This window comes from Lissotriton vulgaris, chromosome 4_1 (assembly GCF_964263255.1).
Source record: "Lissotriton vulgaris chromosome 4_1, aLisVul1.2, whole genome shotgun sequence".
NCBI classification, from domain to species: Eukaryota; Metazoa; Chordata; class Amphibia; order Caudata; family Salamandridae; genus Lissotriton; species Lissotriton vulgaris.
Window position 1 is genome coordinate 583,837,637 of NC_141691.1, and position 26,774 is coordinate 583,864,410.

At 48.7% G+C, this 26,774-nt stretch overlaps 1 protein-coding gene across 5 annotated transcripts in view; it reads right to left on the minus strand.

Annotated features, from left to right (window-relative positions):
* Positions 1-26,774, minus strand: part of NT5C3A (5'-nucleotidase, cytosolic IIIA) — a 459,065-nt gene that overhangs the window by 250,240 nt on the left and 182,051 nt on the right. Inside the window, exon 2 of one of the 5 annotated variants that reach the window (XM_086964808.1) lies at positions 14,615-14,665. The exons of the other annotated variants lie outside the window; for them this stretch is intronic. Within the exon in view, the coding sequence (XP_086820934.1) occupies positions 14,615-14,665 (51 nt within the window). The remainder of the gene's footprint in view (positions 1-14,614; positions 14,666-26,774) is intronic. 5 annotated transcript variants of the gene reach the window in all.

Below are 26,774 nucleotides of genomic sequence, written 5' to 3' on the forward strand. Positions count from 1 at the left end.
ACTTTTACTCACAGTATCATCTGTGACAACTAAATTGTTTTCTGCTAGGGCCTGATTTGTAGATCCTAACTCAAAAACATGAAAATGTATCTGCCGCTATATTCAGTCAGCCCTCTCAGAAAACTGAAATGTGATACATTTGCTGGAACGGATAGTGAGAGACCAGGAAAACTAGGCTCGGGGTCAGGCGGGGGAGGGCGGGTTTGGAATGACGAGCTCGCGAGGCGGTGTTGGCGGGGAGGGGGCGGAGCGGGGGAGAGGGTGTGTGTGAAACGAGACGGAGGGGAGAGAGGGGAGGGGGAGGAGAAAGAGAAATGCGACACGGCGGGAGGGGGCGGAGCGGGGGAGAGGGTGTGTGTGTGTTGTTAGGAGACGGACGTGCACGCGCACGCGATTTTAAGGTCAATGCGCATGCGCATAAGCTCAATGCGCATGCGCATTGACCTTAAAAGTCACGGGCACTGCAAGGAATCGCCACGATTCCTTGCAGTGTGGATAAAGAGTGGATAACTCGCAATAGTCTCGCTTGCTCGATGCGCATCGACAGGCGAGACCTAAAAATGTGCTTACAACTGTTGAGAGTACGTGCTTTCTGTTACACTTTCAGCCCAGTGATTCCAACTTTGCCTGGAGTTAGTGCATTTACTGCAAGACATCTGAAGCATCACATGGCAAAAACAACTGCTCCTCGTAGTAGTGAAGTCCAGAGAGGCATTCAGAGTCAGAGTGTGCCAATGTGTCGTAGCTCTAGTGTTTGAGTCAATAGTTCCTCTGATTGGTACTGGTCATGTTTTATGTTTGGAATTTTGTAATAAGGTGACCATCCATAGCGAGGAACCCCCATGTTTCTGCTAATACTGTGAAGAATCCAAATTCCACTAGGTCCAAAGTATGCAATTCCAACTCCAAGGTACTTCTCCTGTACAAGCAACAGAGCTGATCCAACAGACAATGAAACATAATTGGATACCACTGGTGCCAGCACCCAACAGCACTAACAATCAGGCATGGTTTCACATCAAGTAAAACCTTGGATGGTCTAACGTGGGGAATTGATTGTATAACTCAAATCAACACCTGCAACCATACAGGATTATAGAAACCAAACAAAAAGTACCAACAAATTCTTTATGAACAAATCATCTCTCATGCAGGATTCCCTAACCAAAACCAGAGCTTTTTATTAAATCTATTTTAAGCTTTTTGGAACTATGAATCTTGCAGCTGAAATTTGTGATATTAAATAAATTGTAGTGCCATGAAAGTATGGGGTCCCCCCTGGCCCTTATCTACCATTAAAGGGAACCCCACACCATGTGCTGCACTTACCAACTTGTTTTACTTGCCTTAAGATGTAAACCTAAGGCTACAGCTGAAACCGTTTCTGGTATTCATATGAAACAGAGAGAGGATGTAACGTGTGCGCTTAGCTGCCAAGTGGTCAGGTGCTAATCCATTAAAGGTATTGAACTAAAACTACAAATCTGGAGAAAAAAAAATGGTCCCTACACAGGACCAGTGCAGTTTTTTCTGCATCTGAGATCTCTTTTCCTTTACCCATGGATTATTAAAATGGAGGCAACCTGCATCATCTGTGGACTGTGCAGTGTTGTAAAGGTACACATTTAAAGCATTGTCATAATTAAGGTAGGAGATTAAACTTGCACCACAATACTGGCCTTGTGACAGACAAAAAGGGAGAAATTGAGTTTTTGATTGAGGGAGATGAAAACCCTTATCAAGCAACAACCACAATCCTCGTCAAGAGTGAATCACAAAAGTCACAAAATTAATCTGTGCTTAACCCTCTGGTAGCCTGGCATTCAGGCTTAACGGAGGAGGCAACATGTAAATTATTTATTATGTAGCACACAAACAGCAATAAAGAGAAAACACCACAAGAGATATCTCACACCAATTGAGAAAACAAATGAAGTAAAACTTAATAAATAAAATGAGACTAAAAGGACAAACATCTAATATAGACAACTGTAGGTATGCAATTTTAAAAGCGTCGATAAAAATAGCCCCAAGAAGTAGAAATCGCTAACCATGGGTATCTGACTGTGCTAGACCGGTGCAACGTAAAATGTTTAGGTTAAGGATGGAGTGTGGGCCAGATACAAGTACCAGATTAGTCATACCAAAAAGGTTAACTTTTCAAAGTCTGGCGCACAGAATTCAAAACTTCAGAATTTCAAAGGAGGAGCTCAACAAATGCCGGCCAAGGGTCCTGGGTAGGCACCTCTTGGGGATCAGGAACTCATTCTAGCAGAGGATACCAGGGCTGAGGTAGGTCCAGTTGAGGGTCCAGGCAGAGCCTGTTGCAGCATGTCAGCTGTGCAATTGCAGGGAGGCAACTGGAGCTTGCTATGCCCCTGTAGCTCAGAACAGGAGGTAAGCCAAATAACCTTTTGAGTTGCTCGGGTTAGCCTAGGATGAAGGGAGCAGGCCCAGTCTTCCTTCTCGGAGAGCAGGGCAGACTTCAAGCAGCAAGGGAGACCTCTAAAGAGCAAGTCAGGGCTCAAGTAGCAAGGCAGTCCTTTGGAATCAGCAGGCAGTCATCTGAAGAACAAGACAGGCCTCAAGCGGTTGGGAGACCTCAGAAGAACAAGGCAGTCCTTCTGTAATGTCCACAGGTCCATAAGTGTTTTGATGAGGAAGTCCAATATTTATACCGGCTGCCATCCTTTGAAGTGTGGGAACCATCTAGTCTACCCGCACATATGGTTCTGAAAAGTTACTTCCTTACCCTCTGGCGGCAGCTTTAACCAGGTCCCATTGTTCACTGTCTGGGCCCAAAACAAATTCCTGATGGAGGAGCAATTATCAGGCCCAGGCAACTGGACACTCAGACAACCTCAGAAAGTTTAGGACAGGAAAATGACAACTTTCCAACCATGGCATCTTAATCCAAAATCTGAGTTTAACATTAAATACGATTTTATATTACAATTCAGTTGAGTCTAAACATGTTATTTCTACATGCTCCCAGTCACAAGTTAGCATGTTTTAACTGTAATAAGGTAACCCAAAGTTATCCTGTGAAGAGGTAGGCCTTACAGTAGTGAAAAAGTAGTTTTTTACTACCAAGACATGTATAACTTTAAAGCACATGCCCTACTTTTTTTTTTCTTCGAATGCACCCTGCCCTGTTTAGGACCTACTTTAGGAGTGGCCTATATGTATTGAAAAGGAAGGTTTAGGCATGGCACAAGATTTTGTTCGCCAGGTTGAATAGGCAGTTTACAACTGCACTACAGGCTACACTGGCAGTCCTGAGGCAAGTTTTAAAAGACTACTTTTATTGGGTGATACAATGAGGACTGCTGCTCACTATTAGCTTTTACTTTACAGGCCCTGGCTACCCGTTCTACCATATACAAGGGAATTAGAAGTACATTAAATGTACTAATCAGGTGTAAGGAATTGTACCACTGTCCTAAAAGCCAAAAAAAACAGGTTCGGATAACAGGAGGGAAGAAGGCAAAACGTTTGGGAGTGACTGTAGAGAAGGCAAGGTCTAACAGAGGGTATGTGGTTTTTTTTTTTTTTGAGAAGCTACAAGGTGCCCTATGAGTGATCTAATCCAAATCCCAGAATTAGAGCCCCAGAAAAAAAGCAACCTTAATTTAACCTTAGGAAGGGGTTCCAGGTCCTATAAATTGTAAAAATGAGTTTACAAATACCTGCAAAGTTGTTAGTGACTGCAAGGTTACAGAAGTGCACCAACGAGCCAAAATCTTAGCTATTGTGTTTTTTGGAACTGTACATTAGATCATCATGACTACAGAAACTCAACAACAATAACACAGACGGAAAAATGCTCAGTCACAGCGCCTATCTTTAAAGAGTGGAGTAGAAACACCTAAAAGTATATTAAACTAACCAATAAGCGAAGAACAGAACTCCTGAACAAACTTTTTTTTTTCTTTGAGGGTGAACTACAGAATTTTTCTTGAAGAACTAATCTAACTGGCAATACCTGAAAAATAATAGAAATGTAATCTGTTATAGAAGAAGGTAGTAAGTCTTTAGAAAAACTTTACATCAGAATTAAGTCAAGTTATATCACTCGTCACATAGCAAAACAAAGCCAAATTATTGCTTTGTATTCTCTCCCCAGCAGGACAAGTGTAAAGAGTTCTATTTTAATCTTTGCTCAACAGCTGATTATTGAGATCAGTTGGTATCATGGATGCTGTGTTTCATACATGCAGTGCTCAAAGAATCCGGACAGCTGGCACCTAATCCTGCCAGGAGCTTTTTCTTCACCAGAATAACTCTTCACTGTGGTCTACTACTAATCTACTTCTGCGCTGTCCTCCGCCGGTGTCGTATAGGCAACCGCCGACCGACCTGATATAGGCGGTGTTGGACTTGGCCCTTAAGGCAGGTTCACCCCTAATCTTTTTGCTTTAGATCTGTGATATGCGTGGATGATTTACTGGTCTGTGCGCACTTTTTCTCTGTGTCCCAGAGTAAAGTGCGTGCATGTAGTTAGGCTGGCCTGCTCTCCCATAGGGATGCATGGGGAATGTCTGTGTCCCTAGTAGTTCCTGATGTGTGGGGAGTGCATGCTCGAATTTGGTATGTGCGTGTTCGTGGGAATGAATGCTTTGCAATGGTGTATGTGGCATGTGTGTGTCATGAGTAGAAATGCCATTTCTAGGACTTGGCATATTACTATAAAATATGCCTGCAGTGTGATTGGCTGGAGCTGGCTGGTGAGCCTGGCTCCAGGAAGGCTGGATGGGTCTGCCCGGTGGTGAGTGTGAGATCAGCATGCTTGATGGCTTGGGAGAAGTGCCCCTGGTCCCTGATGGGCCTGGACTTTCCCCAGACAATGCTGGCTCCACCCCCTGTAGTGCGACTGATGGCCCTAGCCCTGCCAGTGAATAGAGAGGGTGGTTGAGGTAAACCGAGTACTTCAAAACCAGCTGCGACTGGTTTTCCCCCACCCTGCACCCTGAGACAAAGGGGTTTTTCTGTATAAGAAGGGGCTGTGTCCCCATACAATTTGTCCTGTCTTTGGTTTTCTTCCAGGATCTTGCCAGAGGGGGCTGCTGCTGCTGCAGGGGCCAAGAGGACCGCCACTTGGCTGTCTCCCTGCCTGGAGACCCAGTGTGCTGGCTCTGGCCCTGCCTTGCCCCTCTGCCTGCCTCCAGACCCTGCTGGAGCTTTGCTGTGCCTGGAGGCACTCTGATCTTGATTTATAGCGCTAGGCGCGCTTTTATTGCCTTGTAGCGCTGAGCGCGCTTATCCTGTGCTCCCAGAGCGCTTGGGAGCGCTTTATTGACATTGCCGGTGCCCACCCAGCAATGGAGCCGATTTCGCCGATTTTTGGGCGAGCGAGTGCCCACCTCGCTTTATCTTTTAATTTGAGAGCCGGTGCCACCCGGCATTGCCCCGTGTTCTTTTATTGATTACGAGCCGGTGGCCACTCGGCATTGCCAAGGAATCACCGCCGCGGCCCAGGAGCACCGAAAGCTGTTGCCGGGCCGCTGCCTTCCGCGACCCGGAAGTCCCGCCTCCTGACCCCCAGGGCCGCGCTGCCATTGGCGGCCCCGGCGGAAGTCAGGCAGAAGGACGTCGTGACGAGGCCAGGCGGGAGACCAAGGAAGCCTGCTCCAGTGTCCGCGAGGCTCCCGAGTGAGGAGAGGAGCCCCGCGCTGCTGCCGTCAGGAGACCCGGTGAGTGCAGCGGGGCCGAGGGAGAGCGAGGGACGGGAGGAGGGCGTCGGGGCACATTGTCGGTGCCCGCCCCTCCCCTTCCGTGTGCGGGCCGAGCGAGGCCCTCGTTGTGTTGAGCCCAGAGGCTCCTGGGGCATTGTGTAATTCTTGAGTCCCCCGTGAGGGACTCCAACGATCCCGGCCAATTGATTTGGAGCCCTGCGAGGCTCTGGGGGCATTATCTATCTTCGAGTCCCCCGTGAGGGACTCCAACGTGGCCAAGTGTTGATTTAGGAGCCCGAGGCTCCTGGGGGCAATTTACGTATTCCGAGCCCCGAGAGGCTCCACGCCACCAGCGAGTTTGCGAGCCTTGCGAGGTTCAGACGCCCTATTTGATTTAGGGCCCAGAGAGGCTCTGGGGCATTTTTCATTGATTTAGAGCGCGGAGCTCTAATTTGCACATTTTGTTCAGCGAGCCCTGAGAGGCTCTAGGGGGACACAGGCAGCTAGTTGGTTGTAGCCCCGAGGCTCCCACACTGTGTCTCCCCACCTTGTTCTTGAGCCCTCCTGGCTCCAACGTTGCCCTAACTTTTCCTGTTTAACAACTGTCCAGCACTTAGTGGACAGTTGCCACGTTTAGGCTTTGTGTTCTGTGCTGCCTGCGCAGGCCTCCATGACACTGAGACTTGAGTTGGCCTGAGGGACAGTTGTGAGTGTTGTGCTACGTGCACCCCGCGCATTGTAATTTCTGTGTATTGATTCTTGCGCAAAATGTTCTAATCTGCACCTCTGTGTTTAATACCTCATGTGCAATTGTTGACATCCCACTTTAGGTTTATCCACTCTGCTAAATGTGACCTGCATAGAGGATTGGTGATGTCCCATCTTATGGTTATCCACTTTGCTAAATGTGACCTGCATAGAGGATTGGTGATGTCCCATTTTATGTTATCCACTTTGCTAAATGTGACCTGCATAGAGGATTGTTGATATCCCATTTTATGTTTAGGTTTCCTTCCCTTTGCTAAGAGTGAATTGCTTAGGTGTTGGTATTCCTTCCTTAGGTCCTGCTGAGAAGGTCCTAGTTACCTGCGTGATTTCCTACAGTGTTTTAGGGTTGCGTAGGAGGTCTTTACTCTGTTCCAGTGATTACGGGATGTGTGTTGCATTTATAATTTTGGTGCTACTCATTCTATGTTTACGACATAAGTGTATACCTACCAGTATTATTTTCTGACAAGTACCTACCCCTGACAGTGGTCCATGTGGCCCTGGCCTGTACATAATTCCCCTTTTTTGCCCGTGCCCCTGGCACATTGTACAGTTTGCGTGTGTTATCTAATGTGTTGTTTATTATGATACAAAGGCTATTTTTTATATATATCCTTGTGTGGAGTCTTTCTTTGTGGTGGGCCTTGGGTGTTGTTGCTGGGGTGCGTGCGCAAATACTTAACTCATACCGCCTCCAAGTTTAGCCTAGACTGCTCGTGCCACGTTACCTAGAGGGCGAGTGGGGGTTACCTTGGTGTGTGACTCCCTTGCCCTGACTTTAGAAATGGCGATCCCTGACTGACCTCGACGCGAGTCTTGGCCGGCCAGGGTCCCGTTTCTAACAGGCGGGTTGGAGTTCTCAGGGCCTTCCACCAGTCTGGAGTGCGGGGCGGGGCCATAGAGGGGGGCCGCAGTGAGTGTGTCGCACTTCTGGCCGCATGCAAGTGCGATTGAGTTTGTGGAGCCGGGCCGAGGAGTGACGGGGGTTGCTGAGTAGTGGCACAGACTTGAGGCCTCACGCGAGACGAGGGGCTCCTGCCTGGTTGAAGTGCCTGACGCCGGCAGAGCGTCTGCCGAGCAACAGGGGGTTTCAGAGTGCCGCAATCGGCCAGGGAGTCAGGGAGGTCTGTGAGAGAGTGGTCTCTTTGCCGGGCGCTGAGTGGACTGGTGAGGCGCAGTTACCAATATGGGGTGTAACAGGATGCCCGCGCAAGGCCAAGCCAATCACATCGACAAATATACCGTAGCCGGGGGCAAAGAGGATGAACGCCACGGTGGGAGCCAACACAGCGCGGCGGAAAACGACGGCCCGAAGATGGCTGTAATGCCAGAAACCGGTCCCCGGAAGCTGGTTTCCTTTCCAGTAAAAGAATTGGCTTGGTAGTTTGGTCTGCCCTGTTCCCATGATGCACTTGGCCAGGGACAGACTAATTTGCATGTAGCCAGGTTCTGAGCTGGGATGGTGCAGTGAGCTAAAAAACGGTGATGGATCAAGCCCTGATCTGTTGACTGGGTAGGAGTGTTCTGCTTAATTCAGATACTCTGTCCATCACCACCCCCCTTTTTCTGAATTGGATGGAGTGATGGCGGACCGTTGGCCGCCACAATGGACCGCGGCGACCAGCACAAAACCGCATTGGCCAGGTGGCTCAAAGCCAACAGATGCCAACACGAGAGCCCTGAGAGACTGAGCAGACTCCAGCTAAGTGACTATAGCAGTAGGGGTCCCATGTGGTGATATTTTCATGAGAGGAGGGGGGCGGCATGCTTACTGGGGCCAGGAAGCTCCCTCAGTGCAGGGTAAGTCCACCCGAGACTGATGCTTGCGCCATGAGTGGCGGGAAGAGGTCCTCACAGACATTGGGTATGTACAAATAAGGTTCTCGGCATTGCAAGTTGGGATTGGGGAGGGGCGGGGGGGTCCTCCAAGGAGCTCCAACCATAGGGTGTGCGATCCGGACATTATTTATGTCTACTTCTGCGGCTTGCAGGCTTACGTTCCCTCGATTGGTTGACATAAGGGTTTATGGGGCGTGTTTTATAGGTGGGTGGTTGGGGGCCCACTTTGCAGGGAGGGGGGTCTGGGTTGAAGAGGGGGCTGGTTCGAGGGGAAGTTTAAGTTTGGCTCATGGTGACTCAGAATCATATGTACGGTTGTCTCTGCTTGGTACCACAAAATGGAGGTGGAACGATACGTGGACACACAGGGCCCCATACAGCAATGGGTGAGCAGGCTAGCATGAAGATATAGTTGTGGAACGTCCATGGGTTGGCTAACAAGGTCAAAAGGACACTGGTCCTCCAACATGTGAAGCGCCACTCCCCAGATGAAGTATCCTACAGGAGACACTCTACCTACAGTAATCACAGACACGTTAACGGAGGACCCTGGTTGTTTGGTGTCTGTGGCAATCAAGTGGGGGGGGCGGACCATAGTCCTTACCTCGTGTTACATTCCACCCGGCCTGCAGGGCCCCACCTTTAAAAAATTGGGTACTCACCTGGCGGATCTTCCTCTGGGCACGCTTGTAGTGGGGGGAGACACCAACGCAGTTATGGATGCCGAATTAGATCGTTCGGGGGAGTGGCGGGGAAACAGGGGGGAAATAGGTCTCCGGGGCTTTGTTACTGCAATGGGTCTTAGCGACGTATGGCGCATGCATTACCATGTCCAGAGGCAGTACACCTTCTACTCCGCTAGACATGGGACCTTCTCCAGATTAGACCACATTTTCACTTGGGGAGACCAAATGGGGGACTTTAGGGAACCTTGCATACTGGCCCGGGGAAAATCCGACCGCTCTCCGGTAAGCGTAGCCCTCAGAGGGGCGCCAACGGTCAGGACAGCCTTCCCCAGGATTGATCCTTGGCGCCTCAGAGACGACTCCATAGCGAACAAACTACGAGAGGGTTCCCAGTTGTACTTCGGAGAGAACCGGGGTTCTGTTGACTCCCACCTAACCTTGTGGGAAGCATGCAAAACTGTCCTGCGAGGGCAGGTCCAAGCGCTAATTGAAGCTCAAAAAAAGGAAGAATCGTTACAGATTCGGCAGTTGGAAAGGGAAGTTGAGACACTGATGCGGCAGAACAGCGGATCTCCCTCGCCGGAGCACTGCCATCAGCTTGCCCTTAAGCAAAAGGAGCTTCGGTCGTTGGCGGAGGTCGAGGCCCGAGCTTACTCTCTGGCCACACAGCACCGGATATACGATGTGGGCGAAAAGAGCATGAAATTGCTGGTGTGGCTCAAGCGCCGGGATAGGGAAAGAACCTGGGTGGCAGGGGTGAGGGATGTGTCTGGGTCCCTGGTGTCTACGGGCATTGGCATAGCTGAGGCTTTTGCGACATACTACCAGACGGTCTACATGCCGGTGTGCACCAGGACGGAGCAGGACTGCGAGGAGTTCCTTCGGGACTTTGCGCTGCCCACACGGTCTCAGGAACAGTCGGACCATCTGGAGTCTAACCTCACAGGGGAGGAACTGGGCGAGGCCCTTAACTCCCTTCAGGCTGGGAAAGCGCAGGATCCCAACGGGCTCCCAGTGGAAATATATAAGAGGCAGGCCAGCATGATCATCGACCCCCTGCGGCAGATGTTCCTTGAGGCTCGGGAAGTGGGGAGGCTCCCGCCGGAACAGCGAGAAGCAACTATCGTGGTCATTCACAAGGCTGGGAAGCCGGCTGACCAGTGCTTGTCTTATCGACCTCTCTCTCTGCTCAACGCGGAGGTCAAGGTATTAGCTAAGGCCTTGGCGAGGAGGTTGATTGCAGTTCTCCCTGACCTGATCCATGTAGACCAGTCGGGTTTCATGCACCGAAGGAGCACCCGGCACAACTTGAGACGGCTGTATAGGGTCCTATACATGACCGAGGATGTGGGTATCACTCAAACGGCATTGAGCATGCTGGACGCCTCAATGGCCTTTGATAGTATTGAGTGGCAGCACTTATTCCAGGTCCTTCAGAGGCTGGGCTTCGGCCTGGACTTCTGTAGCTGGGTGCGCCTGTTGTATGAACAGCCGGTAGCGAGGGGGAGAGTGAATAGGGTGATGTCTTGTGCAAATTCCCTACGCAAGGGCACCAGGTAGGGGTGCCCCCTATCCCCTCTCCTATTTGCCCTGGCACTTGAGCCGTTGTCACATTGGATTCGGAGGGACAGGTCCTTTTGGGGACTGGCACTTAATGACGAGTGAGAGGAGTGTATATCGTTATACGCCGACGACATTGTCCTTCACATGGCCAGACCCTACCACCTTTTCAAATTATTCGGCAGCTACTCTGGTTACAAGATCAACTGGGCTAAATCCCTCATCTATCCCCTCTCGGGTCCTCCTCCAAGGATCCTGAGGAGCTGCTCGGCCTCAATAGTGCTGGACGGTTTTAAATATCTGGGGGTGTATGTCACTAGGGACAGGGCGGACTTCTTCACCAAAAACCTTGAGCCCCATCTGGCGAGGCTGGCGTCAGACATGACCCACTGGCGGTCCCTACCTCTCGCCCTGATGGGACGGGCTTCGCTATTTAAGATGTTAGCATTGCCGCGACTCCTATACATCCTGCAAAATACACCGTACCTGGTTCCAGGCGGGGTGCTTAGGTGTATATCCCAAGCTGTGCGAACGCTGCTTTGGGAGGGGGGAACCCGAGGATAGCAATGCAGAAGCTCACAAAAGGGGTTTACGATGGGGGGCTGGCCCTCCCAGACGTCCAGTGGTATTACTGGGCCTCCCAGCTACAAGTGATCAACGAATGGGTCTATGTGTCGAGCTCGGATCCAGCGTATCGCATTGACAGATTTGTGATGCCGGGTGGCAATTACGAGCCGCTTCTTTACTCGCGACGGCCGAGTGGGGGGTTGCCCTCGCACACGGGGGTTGTGCTCCAGTGCTGGCAGGAGGCCAATAAATTCCTGGGATGGACGGGCACCTTGACAGGCAGGACCCCTCCATGGCTCGGAGACCAGCTAGCGGAGGTGAGGAGGCTCACGGGCTTTAAGGGATGGAAGTTAATTGGGATCGAATACTTGGATGACGTATGGAAGGGGTGCGCCCCTAGATCCTTTGACTACCTCCATCGAGAATTCCAGTTACACGACTCCCAACACTACCACTACCTGCGCCTCATACATGCCCTGCGCTCGCATATCCACTCAGACACCTAGGTCCCAGAATACTTTCCCATGGAGGACAGGCTCCTCCTTGATCCCATTCCCGAAAAGCCCACGTCCACCATCTACCGAAAGATCATCAATAACATGCCCGACCCGTTGGTGTCTCTGCGGGAGAGATGGGTGAGGGAGAATTAGAGGAATAGGATTGGCAGGAGCCAAGCAAAAAAAGCTACTGCCTAGAATTCAAAATAGTGAGGGCCCCATACTTGAGTCCCAAAAATATTCACTGAAGCTGACCCTGACATATGGATTATGCCATAAGACCACAGACAAATTTAGAAAAAATAGCAATTTTTATTATTTCCATATCATCAAAAAAAGATAAAACAGTCTACACATCTAATAAATAGGCTTCATCAATATCCAAAAATTGTCCCACACATCACTACATTCATACTACCAATCACATTCATCCAAACATTCATCAATCATAAAACGTCACACTTCCCTCAGCATTGTATAAATGCCAACTGATGATAAGATGACACAGGTCCCATGTGTTTTCCAGGTGGTAGGGGAACACAATCAGATGGATGCTGGACAAGCTTCAAACACTGACGCGCGTTTCGGTGTATGGCCCAGGCGGGGCCACACCTTTATCAGGGCAGGCTGGGGAGTGCGAGTGAGACAACAAGCACTCCTAAGGAAATTCATTTAGAGAAAACATGAGATCAGCACGTACTTCAATTTTTAAGAATTCAAAATAATACACGTTTATGGCATGCAGATAGTCAGCTTCAGCAACGTCTTAGATACATAATTCGTCATTACAAAAACCTGAAAAGATCACTTCAGAGGGAAACCTCAAGAGTGAACGAAAGGTCAAAGAACAAACACCATCAGTCTTGTGCTGGTCAGAAAAGAAAAAATGTGTATTAAAAACTTCCACAAAGACCTTGCAGAGTCCCCGTGAAGTAGCGATTAGGATCAGGTTCTGCCTTGTCCAGCTAAAGATCTTAAACCGGGTGTATTACCCGCGTACGCACCTGTTCTCATGGGGCAGGAGCTTGTCTCCACTGTGTGTGAGGGGCTGTCAGGAAGAGGGGACGTTCTACCACATTCTCTGGGAATGCCCGCGCATAGTACCCTACTGGACTAAAGAGGCACGCACAATGGCAGCAGTGGTGGGGTTGCCGGTCCCGGTGGAGCCCAGATTGTTTTTGCTCATGATCAAAGGGCCCACGGACTGGTCCAGGCATAATGAGATCTGGTTGGCCATGGCAGCTGGAGTGGCGAAACACAAAATCGCCAGTTGTTGGGGGGCGCAGGCACCCCCGCAATAGGACCAGTGGCTGCGAGATCTGAACTTGTGTCAAAGGGCTGAGGAAACTATATATAAGTCCAGGGGGTGTATAAAGAAGTGGAAGAGGGTATGGGGCCGGGGCGGAGGTATTGTGCCGAGCGGGGTGGGGAGGGGGAAGGGGATTAAGTGTATTTCAGCCCTTGCATTGTCGAGCTTGCCTGAGTTTGTACCACGTAATGTTGATATCCTGTCTGCTGTTTCAACATACCTATATGATAACTGTGAACATGAGCTTTGTTAATAAAAAGAGTTTTAAAAAAACAAAACAGTTGTCTACTTTACTATTTTTTAGGTTTTGCTTAAGACGGTGCATGTCTGATGCAAGACATTTTGATATCTTACAGTGGGCTTAGAGCCATACCTTAGGCTTACCATTTGTTGGCTTCACTATCACCCTGATTTGCTTGCTTTTTATTAATCGGCTTCCATCGGCTTTCCTTACTCTTCTTGTGTTTGTTCCTTCCCTGAAGCATGGACGCAATACTTGTGTCCTTCCACTGCTCATCTTTCAGGAACGACTTTTTTCATTTGAGCACTCAAGAAGAGTGCATGGTTTCCAGCTGTCTCCCTAGTGTACCCCCCCCCCCCGTGTTCCTCTTTTCCCCTTCCTTCAGCTGCTGTTTTTGCTTCCTCCACGCCCACCTTCCCCTGCTGTTCTTGCTTCCCCAACACCCCTTACCTATTTGATCCTCCATCTCCACCCACCCACCGTCTGTTGTCAGTTTGTTGCCCAGCCCCTCCCACCCACCCTGCATTGTCTGTGTGCTTCCTCCGCTCAGCCCACCCAGCGTTTGCCTTTCTCCTCCCACCAACCCTCCGTTGTCCGAGTTCTTCACTGTGGTCTCCCACATACCCTCTCCCCTGACCCGCATCCTTCTCTCCTGCCCTCCCTCTGTGTTGTCTCATCCCACAACCCACTTCACTGTTTGTTTTTAATAAAGAAAAGTGCATTAGCACTGGCAGCATTTTAGTGCTTTTTAAAAACAACTATTTTGACCCATGCTGCACAGTACAGCAGGACTAAGAACCACTGTCAATGCAAATAGCAATCATAGTCATGACCTATTAGCTTGGCCAATGCTTGTTACCCATAAGTGTCCAAAGTCTTAGTGTCATTTAAATAACAGTTTTTCGGACAACCTTTGTATGGACCTAAAATGTGTTAGTTCATTACGTGTCTTGATTCCTGAGCTGTTGCACTCACGATCAGACAGGTAAGAGTGTGAGTTGAGCCTGGCCCACTACATTAAATAGTGAGACATAACCTCTTTAAGAGGAGCTTTCGCTGGGCTTAGAGGGAACTGCCTGGCACGTTTTATGTTTTATGTTTCCCTGTCATGGGACTCTTCCCATGACAGGGAATGTCTTTCACCATCACGCTGGTAACCTAGGAAATGCTAAAAACGTTCATTCAGTATTCTCTGAAGAGTTAAAGAACTGCAAGGTGGAGGTGCACAGCACAATAAGCTTTGTTGCGTCAGTAGTCCCTATTTTGTGTTTATGTACGGTGTTTCGGTTGTTCTAGAGTTAGAGGGTGATTTGTTGGCAACATCCATAGAGAGCGGACAAGTGAGTAGTCCACGCCCCATACTCGCGCCTTTTAGCCATGAATTCAGTGCCCTTCTCTCCCTATATTCACTGTACTGGTCTCAATCTTTAAACCCCCTTCTCACTCATTCTATCCAGTTTGAAGTCACTTACCCCTGTTTCTGTCTCCTCCTCCTCCTCCTCTTTCCAGGATTTCAAAGTACTCTGAAGTATTAGAAAAGCAACAAGTTGGCGCTATATAAAACACTTTGAATATACAAATTTGATATTGTATCTAAACAGTGGTATAAGAAGCACTATATAAAAATGTTTATTCTGAACTGTTCAATGTAGGCAGGATAGAGTGTATGTCCACCCTTAATTCAACATAAACCTGAAAATGTTTGACAAAACTGCATCTAGCATGGCTAGACAATGTTGGTCCACAAGCGCTGCATCTAGTCAGGATTAAAGTATACCCTAGAGGGGTGCCGATGGCTCTGAACTCATGTGACTCCTATTAGGGGAGGGATCATTGGGCTCTGAGGTGGAAGGGGACGGGGTAATGGTGTTGCTGCTAGTTTTTGTAAGTTCATGGTTGCGCGTTGACACGGGATGCTGTATTTATATTTTCTTTGAGAAACAAAGTTTTGGGGGGTGGGGGGCAGAAAAAGTGATGATCATTCCCGCATTGATTTTGAGATACGGTTGGCTAGAGATGCTCCCATGCAGCAGTGGTTTGAGAAAGGTTCTTGATGTGCCGCCCGGCCCCCGGGATGTGGGCTGAACGGCTGTGTACTTTGCTGCATGGATATGGACATTTGGCTACTTGTTCCCTCGAGAGGGTCACTGTACTGGTTAACTTAATCTCATCACAATAAAAATAATTATAAAAAAAAAGTATACCCTATGGATATAATAAAATAATGCCAATTCAGATGCGCTGTGTAAAATATTTTAAGACTACGTGCTGTAGCAATACTGACTAGATCCAGCTCTAGAGGACCCACGTATAGGGCCTATGAGTGGTAGGTAACTGGGATGCAGGAAAGAGGGTAGTATAAACGTGCAAGAAAATGCAGTCCAGGTGATTAAAGCATGGGAACTAGCCACAGAAAGAGTAGTAATTAAGTGCTGGTGAAGCTGTGAGTTGTGAGCTTTAACCCAGACTACCCAAAACAGACAGACACAACCAAGAATGTATTCTGAAGCTACTACTGAACATGGTAACTCTATAATATTAATTGAAATATTTCTTAGATTCTGTGAGTATTTACAAGATGTTTGGCTGGACTGAGAGTAATGTATCTTTCTTTTGCATTTCTAAGAATAAGCAAGAACCTAGCATTCTCTTTTTATAACATGTACAACGGTTGGTAATTATTAATGTGAATACATATTTCAATTTGGGTACTTGTGGTATTATGCAGCAAAACCACTTAGGTGTTTACAAGCAACACATTTGATTCAGAGGAAGTCCAGCTTTTCTGCGTGGGCACCATGGAAGCTTTGCCTTTTGCTGGACGCTATATTTCTGCTGACTTTAGAACTATATACGCTTTAACCAGCTAACCAGTGGTAAAGTGAAGGTGCTCCCACTAACATGGACCAATTGCATATTCCGAATAGAGGTATTTAACCTGCTTATTATGCCCCTAGTACATGGTACAACGTGTACCCAGGGCCTGGAGGTTAAATGCGACTAGTGAACAGCAGCATCTAATGTCCCATCCACAACAGTGGCAGTTAATTTATTAATAATTTACCCCTATGTTGGCCGTGTAGCCCACAAGGCAGAGTAAATATCTGCTTGCCCTTCTTTTAAATAGCATTCAATGTTAACATGACAATACAGAGACTAGCACCCAAAAGCTATTGTTCAGTGTGGTTGGTCAGTATCTAATACTGTATCTCAGGAATGGGATCAGCTAGAAAATAATTAGGCAACTATTTGTAATAGTCATTGAAAGTCCAATTCATTTGTACAGTCAGATGTTTTATAATAAGGAAGGTTTACCCTTAAATAAATATTTATAAAGTTACCCTTTACCTGCCTGAACTATCATAAGGTTAATTAGCATAATCCTTTCCCAGGTCCCAGCCAGCGATTATTGTTTGAATATATGGGAAAACTTGTGAAATTCCACTCAGGAACATACAATAGGCTGGCCAGAATGCGCAGAAATGACTCCTCTGAGCTCGGCAGAATATGAAGGATGGGATTGTGGGCTTCCTTTTGACAGCAGTGTTAATTCACGCTCAACAGGTCTCCTGAGCCCCATATAACACTTGAAACAGAGAGAACCGGATGCCAAGGCGATTCATTTGTATGCACTGTCTGGTTGCTGAAGGACCATGCTTTTGTCCTATCAGGCTTCTGTTTCTGGGTTTTACGTATTAAACTTGGGACACAATTGGAAGGGAGTGAACAGGACCCCATTGGTTAGGGGGTGTCAAGGAATCATTCACACCCACTAACTAGGGCCAGGCATAAATGTGGCACCTCCAAGTACCTACTTCAGAAAACTGCTGGATCTGACGAATAAAAGAAGGGAACTCGGTCTGCTATTTGTGACCCGAGAGGACAAAGAAGCGGACTCTAAGAGAATAAGGCTGATCTTCTGTTCATGCTAAAGGACTACAATAAATTACACAAGGTCTTTTCTGCAACTACCTGTTTGCCCGCCACCCTGAGAATCCCCTGAAGACCTTGGGGCTTTAGAATTGTATTCTTCTATTGTTGGGACTTAAAGGACTAAGTCAGAAGGTAAGGTCTTTAACCAGGAGGAACTTGGTTGGTGTAGCGAACCCAAGTTCCATCGCAGTCAGCCTCAAATTGCACATAGTTCCCGGTCTACCAAAACCAGTGACTATCATTGGCGCTTTGTGTTTTTTGGTACAATGTCTACTTGGAGGGTTCAGTTCACATTAATTTTGTGACTATGAGGGTTCAACCTTCGTGACCTACATACCATTGTCCGTGGCAAAGTTTCTGGAAACTTTTCCTTTCTAAAGACAAAAATGAGGAACTATAACACTTCTGAAGTAGTGACCCTCTCAATAAACTTGACCTTGTGCCACTTCAAATGATGGTTTGTTACGGCAAGGGCATTCTGCATCTGTATGGGAAGTTTCTTTAAGGGTCTAACAAAACCAAAGGCCAGCTTTTGAAAAGTAAATTGTGGGAATGGTACAGGTTGCAGGGACCAAAAACAAAGTTGCCACTCGTGCTCAATTTAGAGGAGGTAAAGGAGTAGGCAAACATTTTCTCGAGGGCTATCCCTCCAGAGCATATCTTTTCTCCATCATGTGTGCTTCATCTTTAGATTACTCAGATAATCAAAAGTATTCAGACAACACTCTAACTTGCAGAGCACAAATATTCTTCCCATATGGAACATCAGTTTCATCCTCATCCAACTCGTTCATATTACATATATGCATGGTAAGTGTGACAAACAATTGCAGAGTGCTTTTTTCCAGGAATGTATGGCACATCAAAAAAACTTGTAATATCCTTTAAAAATGTACGTTAAGTATTGCTGACTGCTCCTGGAACACCACAGTATTGCTACAGTATTATTTTTGGGAACATATCTATTTGAAATAGTGTGTCATGTTTGTTTATATGCTATGTGTATACATCCAATTAAATATATTTTTAAAGATAACAATTATATTGTCTAGAGTGCAATTACACAAAGAAGCAAACCATAGCATTGGTAGCTGTGGCACATGAAATGCTTTTTGGTAGGAAGCCAAATGTGAAAGCAGCATTAAGTATATATAGCAGTATTGAGTAGAGCTGCATAGCCTTAACGAATGACCTTGTAAAGCAAGTCTTGTGGCTATAAATAAACGGTCTCACTTTCACTGACAAGGCAGCCACCTGCTACAAAAGCGTCTCATTATTAGGGGGTCTGAGAAGCGAGCTTGATGGTTTGTGTAGTGGTAAAGAGGGTGCAATTTCCAAATCTGTAAGCATACAGCACCCCAACAAAACTGCAGTCCAGAAATTAGGATGCAGCACTTTAACAATACATAGTATTGTATATTAAGGTGAAGTTAGAAGAGTGGTTACTTTGTAAAGATACCATGGACCGCTAACCGGGGAAATGAATGCTGCAACAAGATTCAGGAGGAACAAAATTCCACTGGACTGGTAAGATGCATTACGAAGACTAATTTATTTTTAATGTAAAACAAACCAGACACAAAAGTACTGGGTTAAAAAAATGCTTCACTTATTTTTTAATTTTCGAACACATGTATAAGAAATGCGTTACTTACCTGTAACAGCAGTTATCCAGTATTGGTGTCTTTCATAGATTCACATGCCTGAATCATTCCCCGTCGCCGAGACGGGAGCCTCCGGTACATAAAAAAGTAATGTCCTAAGGACATACATAGAGAATATAGGCCGAAGGGCCTCCCCTTTTGGGGCCTTTCCACGTCCTTATGTAAAAGGACCGAACTCTCATCGTTAGCCAATCAGCTCCGACCTCCTTCTAGAACCTTCCCGGGAGGAGCCTCCGTCCCTCAGATTTTCGTACGCACCCAGCTAGGGTGTCGCAATGTAGACCTAGAGGTACGTGAGTCCTTACCGGGGAGGCGGGAGGGTTGCATGTGAATCTATGAAAGACACCAATACTGGATAACTGCTGTTACAGGTAAGTAACGCATTTCTTATCCAGTATTTGGGTGTCTTTCATAGATTCACATGCCTGAATCAGAGTAGCCAGCAGTAATACATGCATAGTGGTAAGGCACATTCTCACATCTAGTAGGCCTGCATAAAGTACAGACAACCTGAGAGAAAACATGGTAATACATAGTCATGCATATAGCAGAGAAAACCATGAAGAATGTGCATACCTGGATGGCGGGACGAGGTAAGGCTCACCTTATTGGAAGAGATGGCGCAGCACCGCTTGTCCCACTGCAGCGTCCTTCTGCAGTTCGATGTCCAGGCAGTAGTGCTTGGAAAAGGTATGCGGGGACTTCCATGTCGCCGCTCGGCAGATGTCCAGGATCGTCACTCCAGCGAAGAGCGCCGCTGACGTTGACATCGCTCTGGTTGAGTGGGCAGCCACTCGGTCTGTCAAAGGCCGGCCGGCCTGATCATGGCAGAAAGCAATTGCTGAAGAAATCCAGCGTGAGATGCTCTGTTTTGTCAAGGGCAACCCCATGCGCGGGTTGCTGTAGGCTACAAAGAGTTGAGAAGACTTCCTGACGGCTTTGGTCCTGTCCAAGTAGAATTTGAGACACCTTTTAATGTCCAGGGAATGCAGCGCCCTTTCCGCTGCCGTGGAAGGGTCCGGAAAGAACGACTTGAGGACAATTGGTTCGTTCAGATGAAAGTCTGACGGCACTTTAGGAATGAATTTAGGGTTGGGCCTGAGTACCACTCGGTCGTGCCTGAATTGGAGATACGGTTCCTGAATGGACAGCGCCTGAAGTTCGCTGACCCTTCTGGCCGACGTCAGGGCTAGCAGGAGAGCCGTTATCCAGGAAAGATGCTTGAGCGATGCCCGGTGTATGGGCTCGAATGGGTGTTTCATCAATTGGTTTAGCACTAAGTTCAACTGCCAGGTTGGAGGAACTTTCCGAGGCCTCGGAAAGGATCTGTAAAGTCCTTTTAGAAATTGCTTTACCAGTCGACTGGACCAGAGGGAGGGTCCCGATGGGGTCCTGGTGAACCTAGAAATCGCAGCCAGATGAACCTTAATGGAGGCGTGAGCCAGTCCCGATTGAGCCAGGTGCAGTAGGTACGGTAGCAGCTGTACTGGGGTGACCCGGAGCGGGTGTAAGTGTTGTTCCGAACACCACACGCAGAACCTCTTCCACTTCAGCGAGTAGGTCTTGGTCGTGCTGCTCGCTCTCGCTTTGGCCAGTACCGCCCTGCAATCCTGTGGTATGTCTAGCTCCCCGAACTCACGGTGCTCAGGAGCCAAGCCGATAAGTTGAGCGAACGGAGGTTCGGGTGGTGTACCTGGCCTCCGGACATTGTCAAGAGGTTCGGGAGTTGTCGCAGGTGAATCGGGGGCCTGATGGATAGGCGAAGAAGATCCGAGAACCAATGTTGTCTCGGCCAGTACGGAGCAATCAGTATCAGCGTGCACGGTTCCGTCCTCATCTTCCGGAGGAGCCTCGGTATCATCGGGAACGGCGGAAAAGCGTACGCAAACACGCTGGACCAGCCGATGGAAAAAGCATTTCCCAGCGACCCCCGTTGGGGATGCCAGCTTGCGTAGCTTCGGCATTTGGTGTTCTCTGCCGTCGCGAATAGATCGATCCTCGGGGTGCCCCATTGTGAGAAGACGTGGGCCACCGTGTCGCCGTTGAGCTCCCATTCGTGGGAGAGAGAGGTCTGCCTGCTGAGGGCGTCCGCGATAGTGTTCTCCTTCCCTGGAACGTACTCCGCCTTGAGGGAGAGGCCGTGCGCCACCAACCATTTCCAGATTTTTTGCGATTCTCGTGAGAGAGAGAGAGATCGCGTTCCCCCTTGTTTGTTCAGGTAGTGCATCGTCGTGGTGTTGTCTGTTTTGACGAGCACAGGGGAAGAGCCGATGCGTGGCAGGAAGGCCTGAAGAGCCAGGTACACCGCCCTCAGTTCCAGGAGGTTGATGTGTAGTTGTGTCTCCTGGGCGTCCCATTTGCCGCTGACTCGAAGGTCTAACAGTACTGCGCCCCAGCCTTCCAGTGAGGCATCGGTCGTGATGACCAGTGGTGCCGGCGGCAGGAGGAACGGCAATCCGGCCGTCAGGTGAGTCCTGTTTCTCCACCACAGCAGGGCCTTTATGATGGCCGGCGTGATTGTGAGAATGTCGTCGAAGGAGCCTGAAGACTGTTTCCATTGTCTTGCCAACGCTTCCTGTAGGGGGCGCATGCGGAGCCTGCAGTGCGGTACGAGGAGAATGCATGAAGACATCATCCCTAGCAAGGAGGTGAACGTCCGGACCTTGATGCGAGGCTTCTTGGCCACCGCCGCGGCCAGAGACAGTACTTTGCAGATCCTGTCCTCTGAGGGGAAAGCCTTCGCACGCTCCGTGTCCAGGGTTGCCCCTAGGAAGGAGATCCTCGTGGACGGAGTAGTGCATGATTTTTTGAGGTTGATCGTCAGACCCAGCTGTTGGAAAAGAGCGCTGCAGGCGTTGAAGGAAGCCAGCGCGTCCTCCGGGGAAGGAGCTTTCACCAGCCAGTCGTCCAGGTAGGGGAACACCTGGTGACCCCTTTGTCGCAGGAAGGCCGCCACGGGCGCCAAGCACTTTGTGAAGATACGTGGGGCAGACTTGAGGCCAAACGGCAAGACCTTGAACTGGTAATGTCTGCCCGCTATTTCGAACCTTAGGTAATTCCTGTGCCTGACGAGTATGGGGACATGGTAGTAGGCGTCCTGTAAGTCCAGGGAGACCATCGAGTCGCCTCTTTCCAGTGCTCCTAGGATCTCCTGGATTGTGACCATCCGGAAGGATTGACTCCGTAGGAAGGCATTGAGCGCCCGGAGGTCTAAGATCGGCCTCCACTTGTCCCCTTTCTGTTGGACCAGGAAGAAGTGGGAATAAAAACCCTTCCCTTTCTGGGAGTCCGGGACCTTTTCGATGGCTCCTTTGACCAACATGGCAGAGACTTCCTGGAGAAGGAGGTGCAGGTGTCTGTGGGCACGCTTCAGCGGAGGGGTGTTGGGAGGGGTGTTGACCAGTTCGAGGGAATGTCCAAATTGAATTATTTGTAGTACCCACCGATCCGTAGTGATTTTTCGCCAATTGTGGAGGAAGTGGGTCAGTTTTCCCCCAATTCGAAAGGATTGAGACGGTGGTGGGACTGGCTGGAGTAAGTGGTCACTGGCGGCCGCCAGCGCCCTTCTTGGCGGATTTGCCTCTGAAGGACGATCTCCCATAGGATGACTGTCGGGACTGTTGTTTCTGCTGGGGTTGGTTCCTGTTGCCATAGGAATAGGACGACCGATTTTGGTAGGAACCTCTGTAGGAGTACTGACCCCTGGAGCGGCCTCCCCGAAAGGATTGGTTCCGGGACTGGAGGGAGCCCAGAGCCCTCGCCGTGTCGGTGTCTTTTTTGATGGCCTGGAGTGCCTCGTCTATCTTCTCCCCAAAGAGGAATTGCCCATCGAACGGCATATCCAGCACCTTAGATTGGACCTCCTGCCGAAAAGACGTCGCCTTGAGCCAGCCCTGGCGGCGGAGCACGGCAGCCCCGGCCAACTGGCGGAATCCCGTCATGGCTGCGTCGATGGCGCAGTCGATAATTTCAGCCGCGGAGTTTTGTCCTTCCGCCAGAAGAGCTTTCACCTCGTCCTGGACCGTGGCCGGCAGGCCTTGCAGGTAGGGAGCTATGTCTTCCCATAGCTGGCGGTTGTAGCGGCCCAGGAGGGCGATGGAGTTTGCCACCTTGATGGACATGGCGGATGTGGTGGAGAACCTCTTGCCTATGGTGTCCAGTTTCCTTCCTTCCTTGTCCGGGGGCGCGGACAGCGGCGAGGAGGGGTTTCGGGATTGTTTTTGGGCCGCCTGAGTGACAACCGAGTCCGGTTTGGGGTGGCCGGTCAGGCAGGCAGGTGCTGAGTTCGGGGCCTTATATTTTTTGTCTAGGCGCGGAACCACCGCCGGCACCGAGGCAGGCGTGAGCATCAGCTTCTTGCCCTGTTCCCAAAGAAAGTCTATCAAAGGAATAGACTTGGCCGATTTCTGTGTGTGCTCCTTGAAATCATGGAGGAAGCATTCCGTTTCCGCGGATTCCACCGCCATGTGAAACCTCCTTGCAGCTCTGTCCACCAGTTTGTGGAAACCTCCCACGTCCGCCGCTTCAGAGTGGCGCGGTCTCGGGGATGCCGGGGCAGACGAATGGTGTGATGACGCAGCATCGGCATCGTCGTCTCTGTGGTCCGAGGCGACGTCTTGCACCTCGCCTTCCTCTAAGTCCGTGTCCTCTTCCTCGCTTTCCGATGAGTCCTCCGCCTGTGTTTGCGGTCGGAGTTGGCTCCGAGGACGGGCCGGGGGAGCGGAAGGGTGCGAGGCCGACGGTTGCGCTTGGGTGACCGGTACCTGGGCACCGCTGTCTGCGTCCGGGAACCTTCGTTTATAGTCCTGCACCAGGGATTTCAAATCGTTGACCAGCGACAGTGGCAAACAGATCATCGGGGTTTTCACCGTGTCTACGGTCAGGGAGCTGCCTTGATACGTCACTCCGTCCCGGATCTCTTGGACGTCCTGGTGTTCTTCGTGAACCTCCTGTTCTTCGTCCGACTCCTCACTTTGTAGTGTGTCTTGTTCTTCTTCGGGTGCCAATTCCACCGTTGGGCGAACGGAGGGCGTTGGACTCGAGTGAATAGAGACTTCGACCAATCTCGATTCTTTCCAAGATGGCGCCGGGGTCTCTTCCGACGACGTGCGTGAAGATGGCGCTCCCGCCATGTGTGTTGGTGATTTGGGCACCTCCGTCCGGGTTAATGGTACCAATTTTTGCGGGGATAAGGGTTTCGCCGCCTTACTGATGGTAGGGTCGTGGACTTGAGATGCCTTTGTCGAAGGTGTGGTTTTTGAACTTGACTTCGACTGTTTAGGAGACGAACTTGACTTCGATGTCTTGGGTGACGAGCCTTCGGTATGAGGTGTTTTCGGCGAAGGCGTACCTGAAGATTTAGACCTCTTAGGTGACGAAGAGGCGGCCTTCGAGGGTTTCAGAGGAATGGTCGAGGAGACCGGTGCGCCCGAGGACGCAGTGGTGGTCGTCGTGGTCGCCGCGGAGGGCGATGAGGCCGTAGTAGTCGACACAGTGGTCGTGACTGAGGTGGTCCGCTTAGTAGATGGAGCGGGCTTCTTGAACCTCTGGCCATCCTTAACAGACACGGAGGAGGTGGTGGAGCGTGCCTCCGAAGGCTTCCTGTGCGCCTTCTTAGGAGGAGTGTCTGTCTCTCCAGGGGACTGCACCCTGGGTCTCTTCTTGGAGACTTTGGAGGTCGCGGAGACACTACCCTCGGAAGATTCCAGAGTGTCTCGGACCTTAAGCCTGTCGAGCCATTCGCGAAGGCGAGTTTCCCGTTCCTTAACCGTCTTCTTTGGGAAGGCTCTACACACCCTACACTTGTCAGTGACGTGGTCAGGGTGCAGGCAATATATGCACAGGTCGTGCTTGTCCTCCGCTTGAATCCGCTGCTTGCCGCAGGAGGAGCAGGCCCTTAGGAGGGCTTTCTTCTGTGAGTCCTCCATGGACGAAGTTTTCTTATTAGATTCCGACATGTAGTCGATGCAAGGATGAAATCCTTTTCGTACAAGTGAATTTCGGTGAAGTTTGAGACTTCGAATTTTGGAAACCTGAAGAGCTCAGGTTGGAGACTCCCTAGCACAACGTGCGGTAGAAAAATCTGAGGGACGGAGGCTCCTCCCGGGAAGGTTCTAGAAGGAGGTCGGAGCTGATTGGCTAACGATGAGAGTTCGGTCCTTTTACATAAGGACGTGGAAAGGCCCCAAAAGGGGAGGCCCTTCGGCCTATATTCTCTATGTATGTCCTTAGGACATTACTTTTTTATGTACCGGAGGCTCCCGTCTCGGCGACGGGGAATGATTCAGGCATGTGAATCTATGAAAGACACCCAAATACTGGATAACTCTTTTATACAATGTGCCATTATTATAAATATCCTAAAAAACTGTGAACAAGTGCAACAAATGGCTGACTGGAGTAGAACAGACAATATCAAATAGTAAACAATTCCCCACAATACAGTGTACCATGTAAGACATTTTGAACTATGTAGATATGTTCTTAAAATAAGTACATTGAAAAACAAAATCTAAAATGTTTATATTTTCAGCTATAACGTTACAAAAATAAAACTGCTTAACATTTTCAAATTAAATAGTGGTGTTAAAAGGAACATTTTTAATAAGCAATGCCAAAAAATACAAAATGGCCAACATATGTGTTACTAAGTAAACGTTAAAGATATTCTGAAAGAAGAATTTGATCATTTCAATTACAATTCAACTTTTCACAACATCTAAGCCCTAAAAAGGTATTTCAAGTTTTAGTACTGTTGACAAACTTTCAGTGACACCTAACCAACACTTCTGAACTAATTTTACATAAATTCTGCAAAAACTGGGTTTTATAACATATATATATATATATATATATATATATATATATATATATATATATATATATATATATATAAAACAAAGCTTTAATTTTCTACAATGGGGCAACGCATTTCGAAATACAATTTAAACCTACTGTATTGTGGGGGAAACCAAATGCTAGGGCTAATTAAGGTCTGCCTTGGAATGAAGTAAGAATATGTGCGTCCTTGATTGAATAGTCATTCTCTGGCATCAACTATCCTGGTCTACAGGAGAAATTGTTCTAATCAAATATGCACCCTTCAAAGAATAATTCCTTCTGAAATTTGAGACAGCACTCAAGATACTTAAAAAAAACTGACAATGTATCAATCTAGAATTTCAGTGCATACAAGCATGCAGCACAAAGAGTATCAGACAGGACTAAAAAAACTATTTTTGCTGTTTAAGAGTGTTTGTTCTCTAACACAGTTGCTCCTGGCCCCTGAAGAAGAGGATCAAAGGCATCCCCACATCCCCGAGCATCACAAGAGTTGAGCCTCCTTTTTGGTTCAGCCCAACAGGTCCTTCCCTCCCCTACCCCCACCCCCCTCCCCCAACCCCTCTCCCCCCGTCCGAGCCTGAAGCCACTTTTGCGACGGACAGATCTCCATAGACTTAAATGGGGCACCAGACGCTGTACGGCACCTCTGCACCCGGCCGCCCCAGTGCTGCCTGAAGTAGACTGTTGATTCTGCCTTGGGACCTTGCCCCATAACCACCTTAAGTCCAGACGATGGGCCCGTAAGTCGCTGTTGAGTGCTCAAATGCAATACATGTTTTTTTCCCCAAGTTAACATTGCCGCAAATTGCTTCAATTACGATTTAAAGAATCAAAAAACAGTTTTCTTCAAATCTGCTATTTTAGAAAGTATTTACCAGTTTGTGATGATCTTGGTAACTGAAGTCATATAAAGGTGTGTGTTATTTTTATAAATTGGTGTGGATCTCCTTAGTGAGTTGTGTGCATCATTTATTAAATATTGCGTGTATGTGCAGAGATCCAACACTCCTCTTCGATAACCCTAAGGCTGCTCAACCACAATACCTCCTAGAAGACCATTTAGGTTAGCTAGAGCAAGCCCCTGTACACTAGTCAAGCACTCTTTGCACAGTATACCTCTTTTTGGCATACCATATAGAAAGCGGACTTCCTACAGTAGGCAATCTAATAAGGCTTTGCAATTTATAAAATG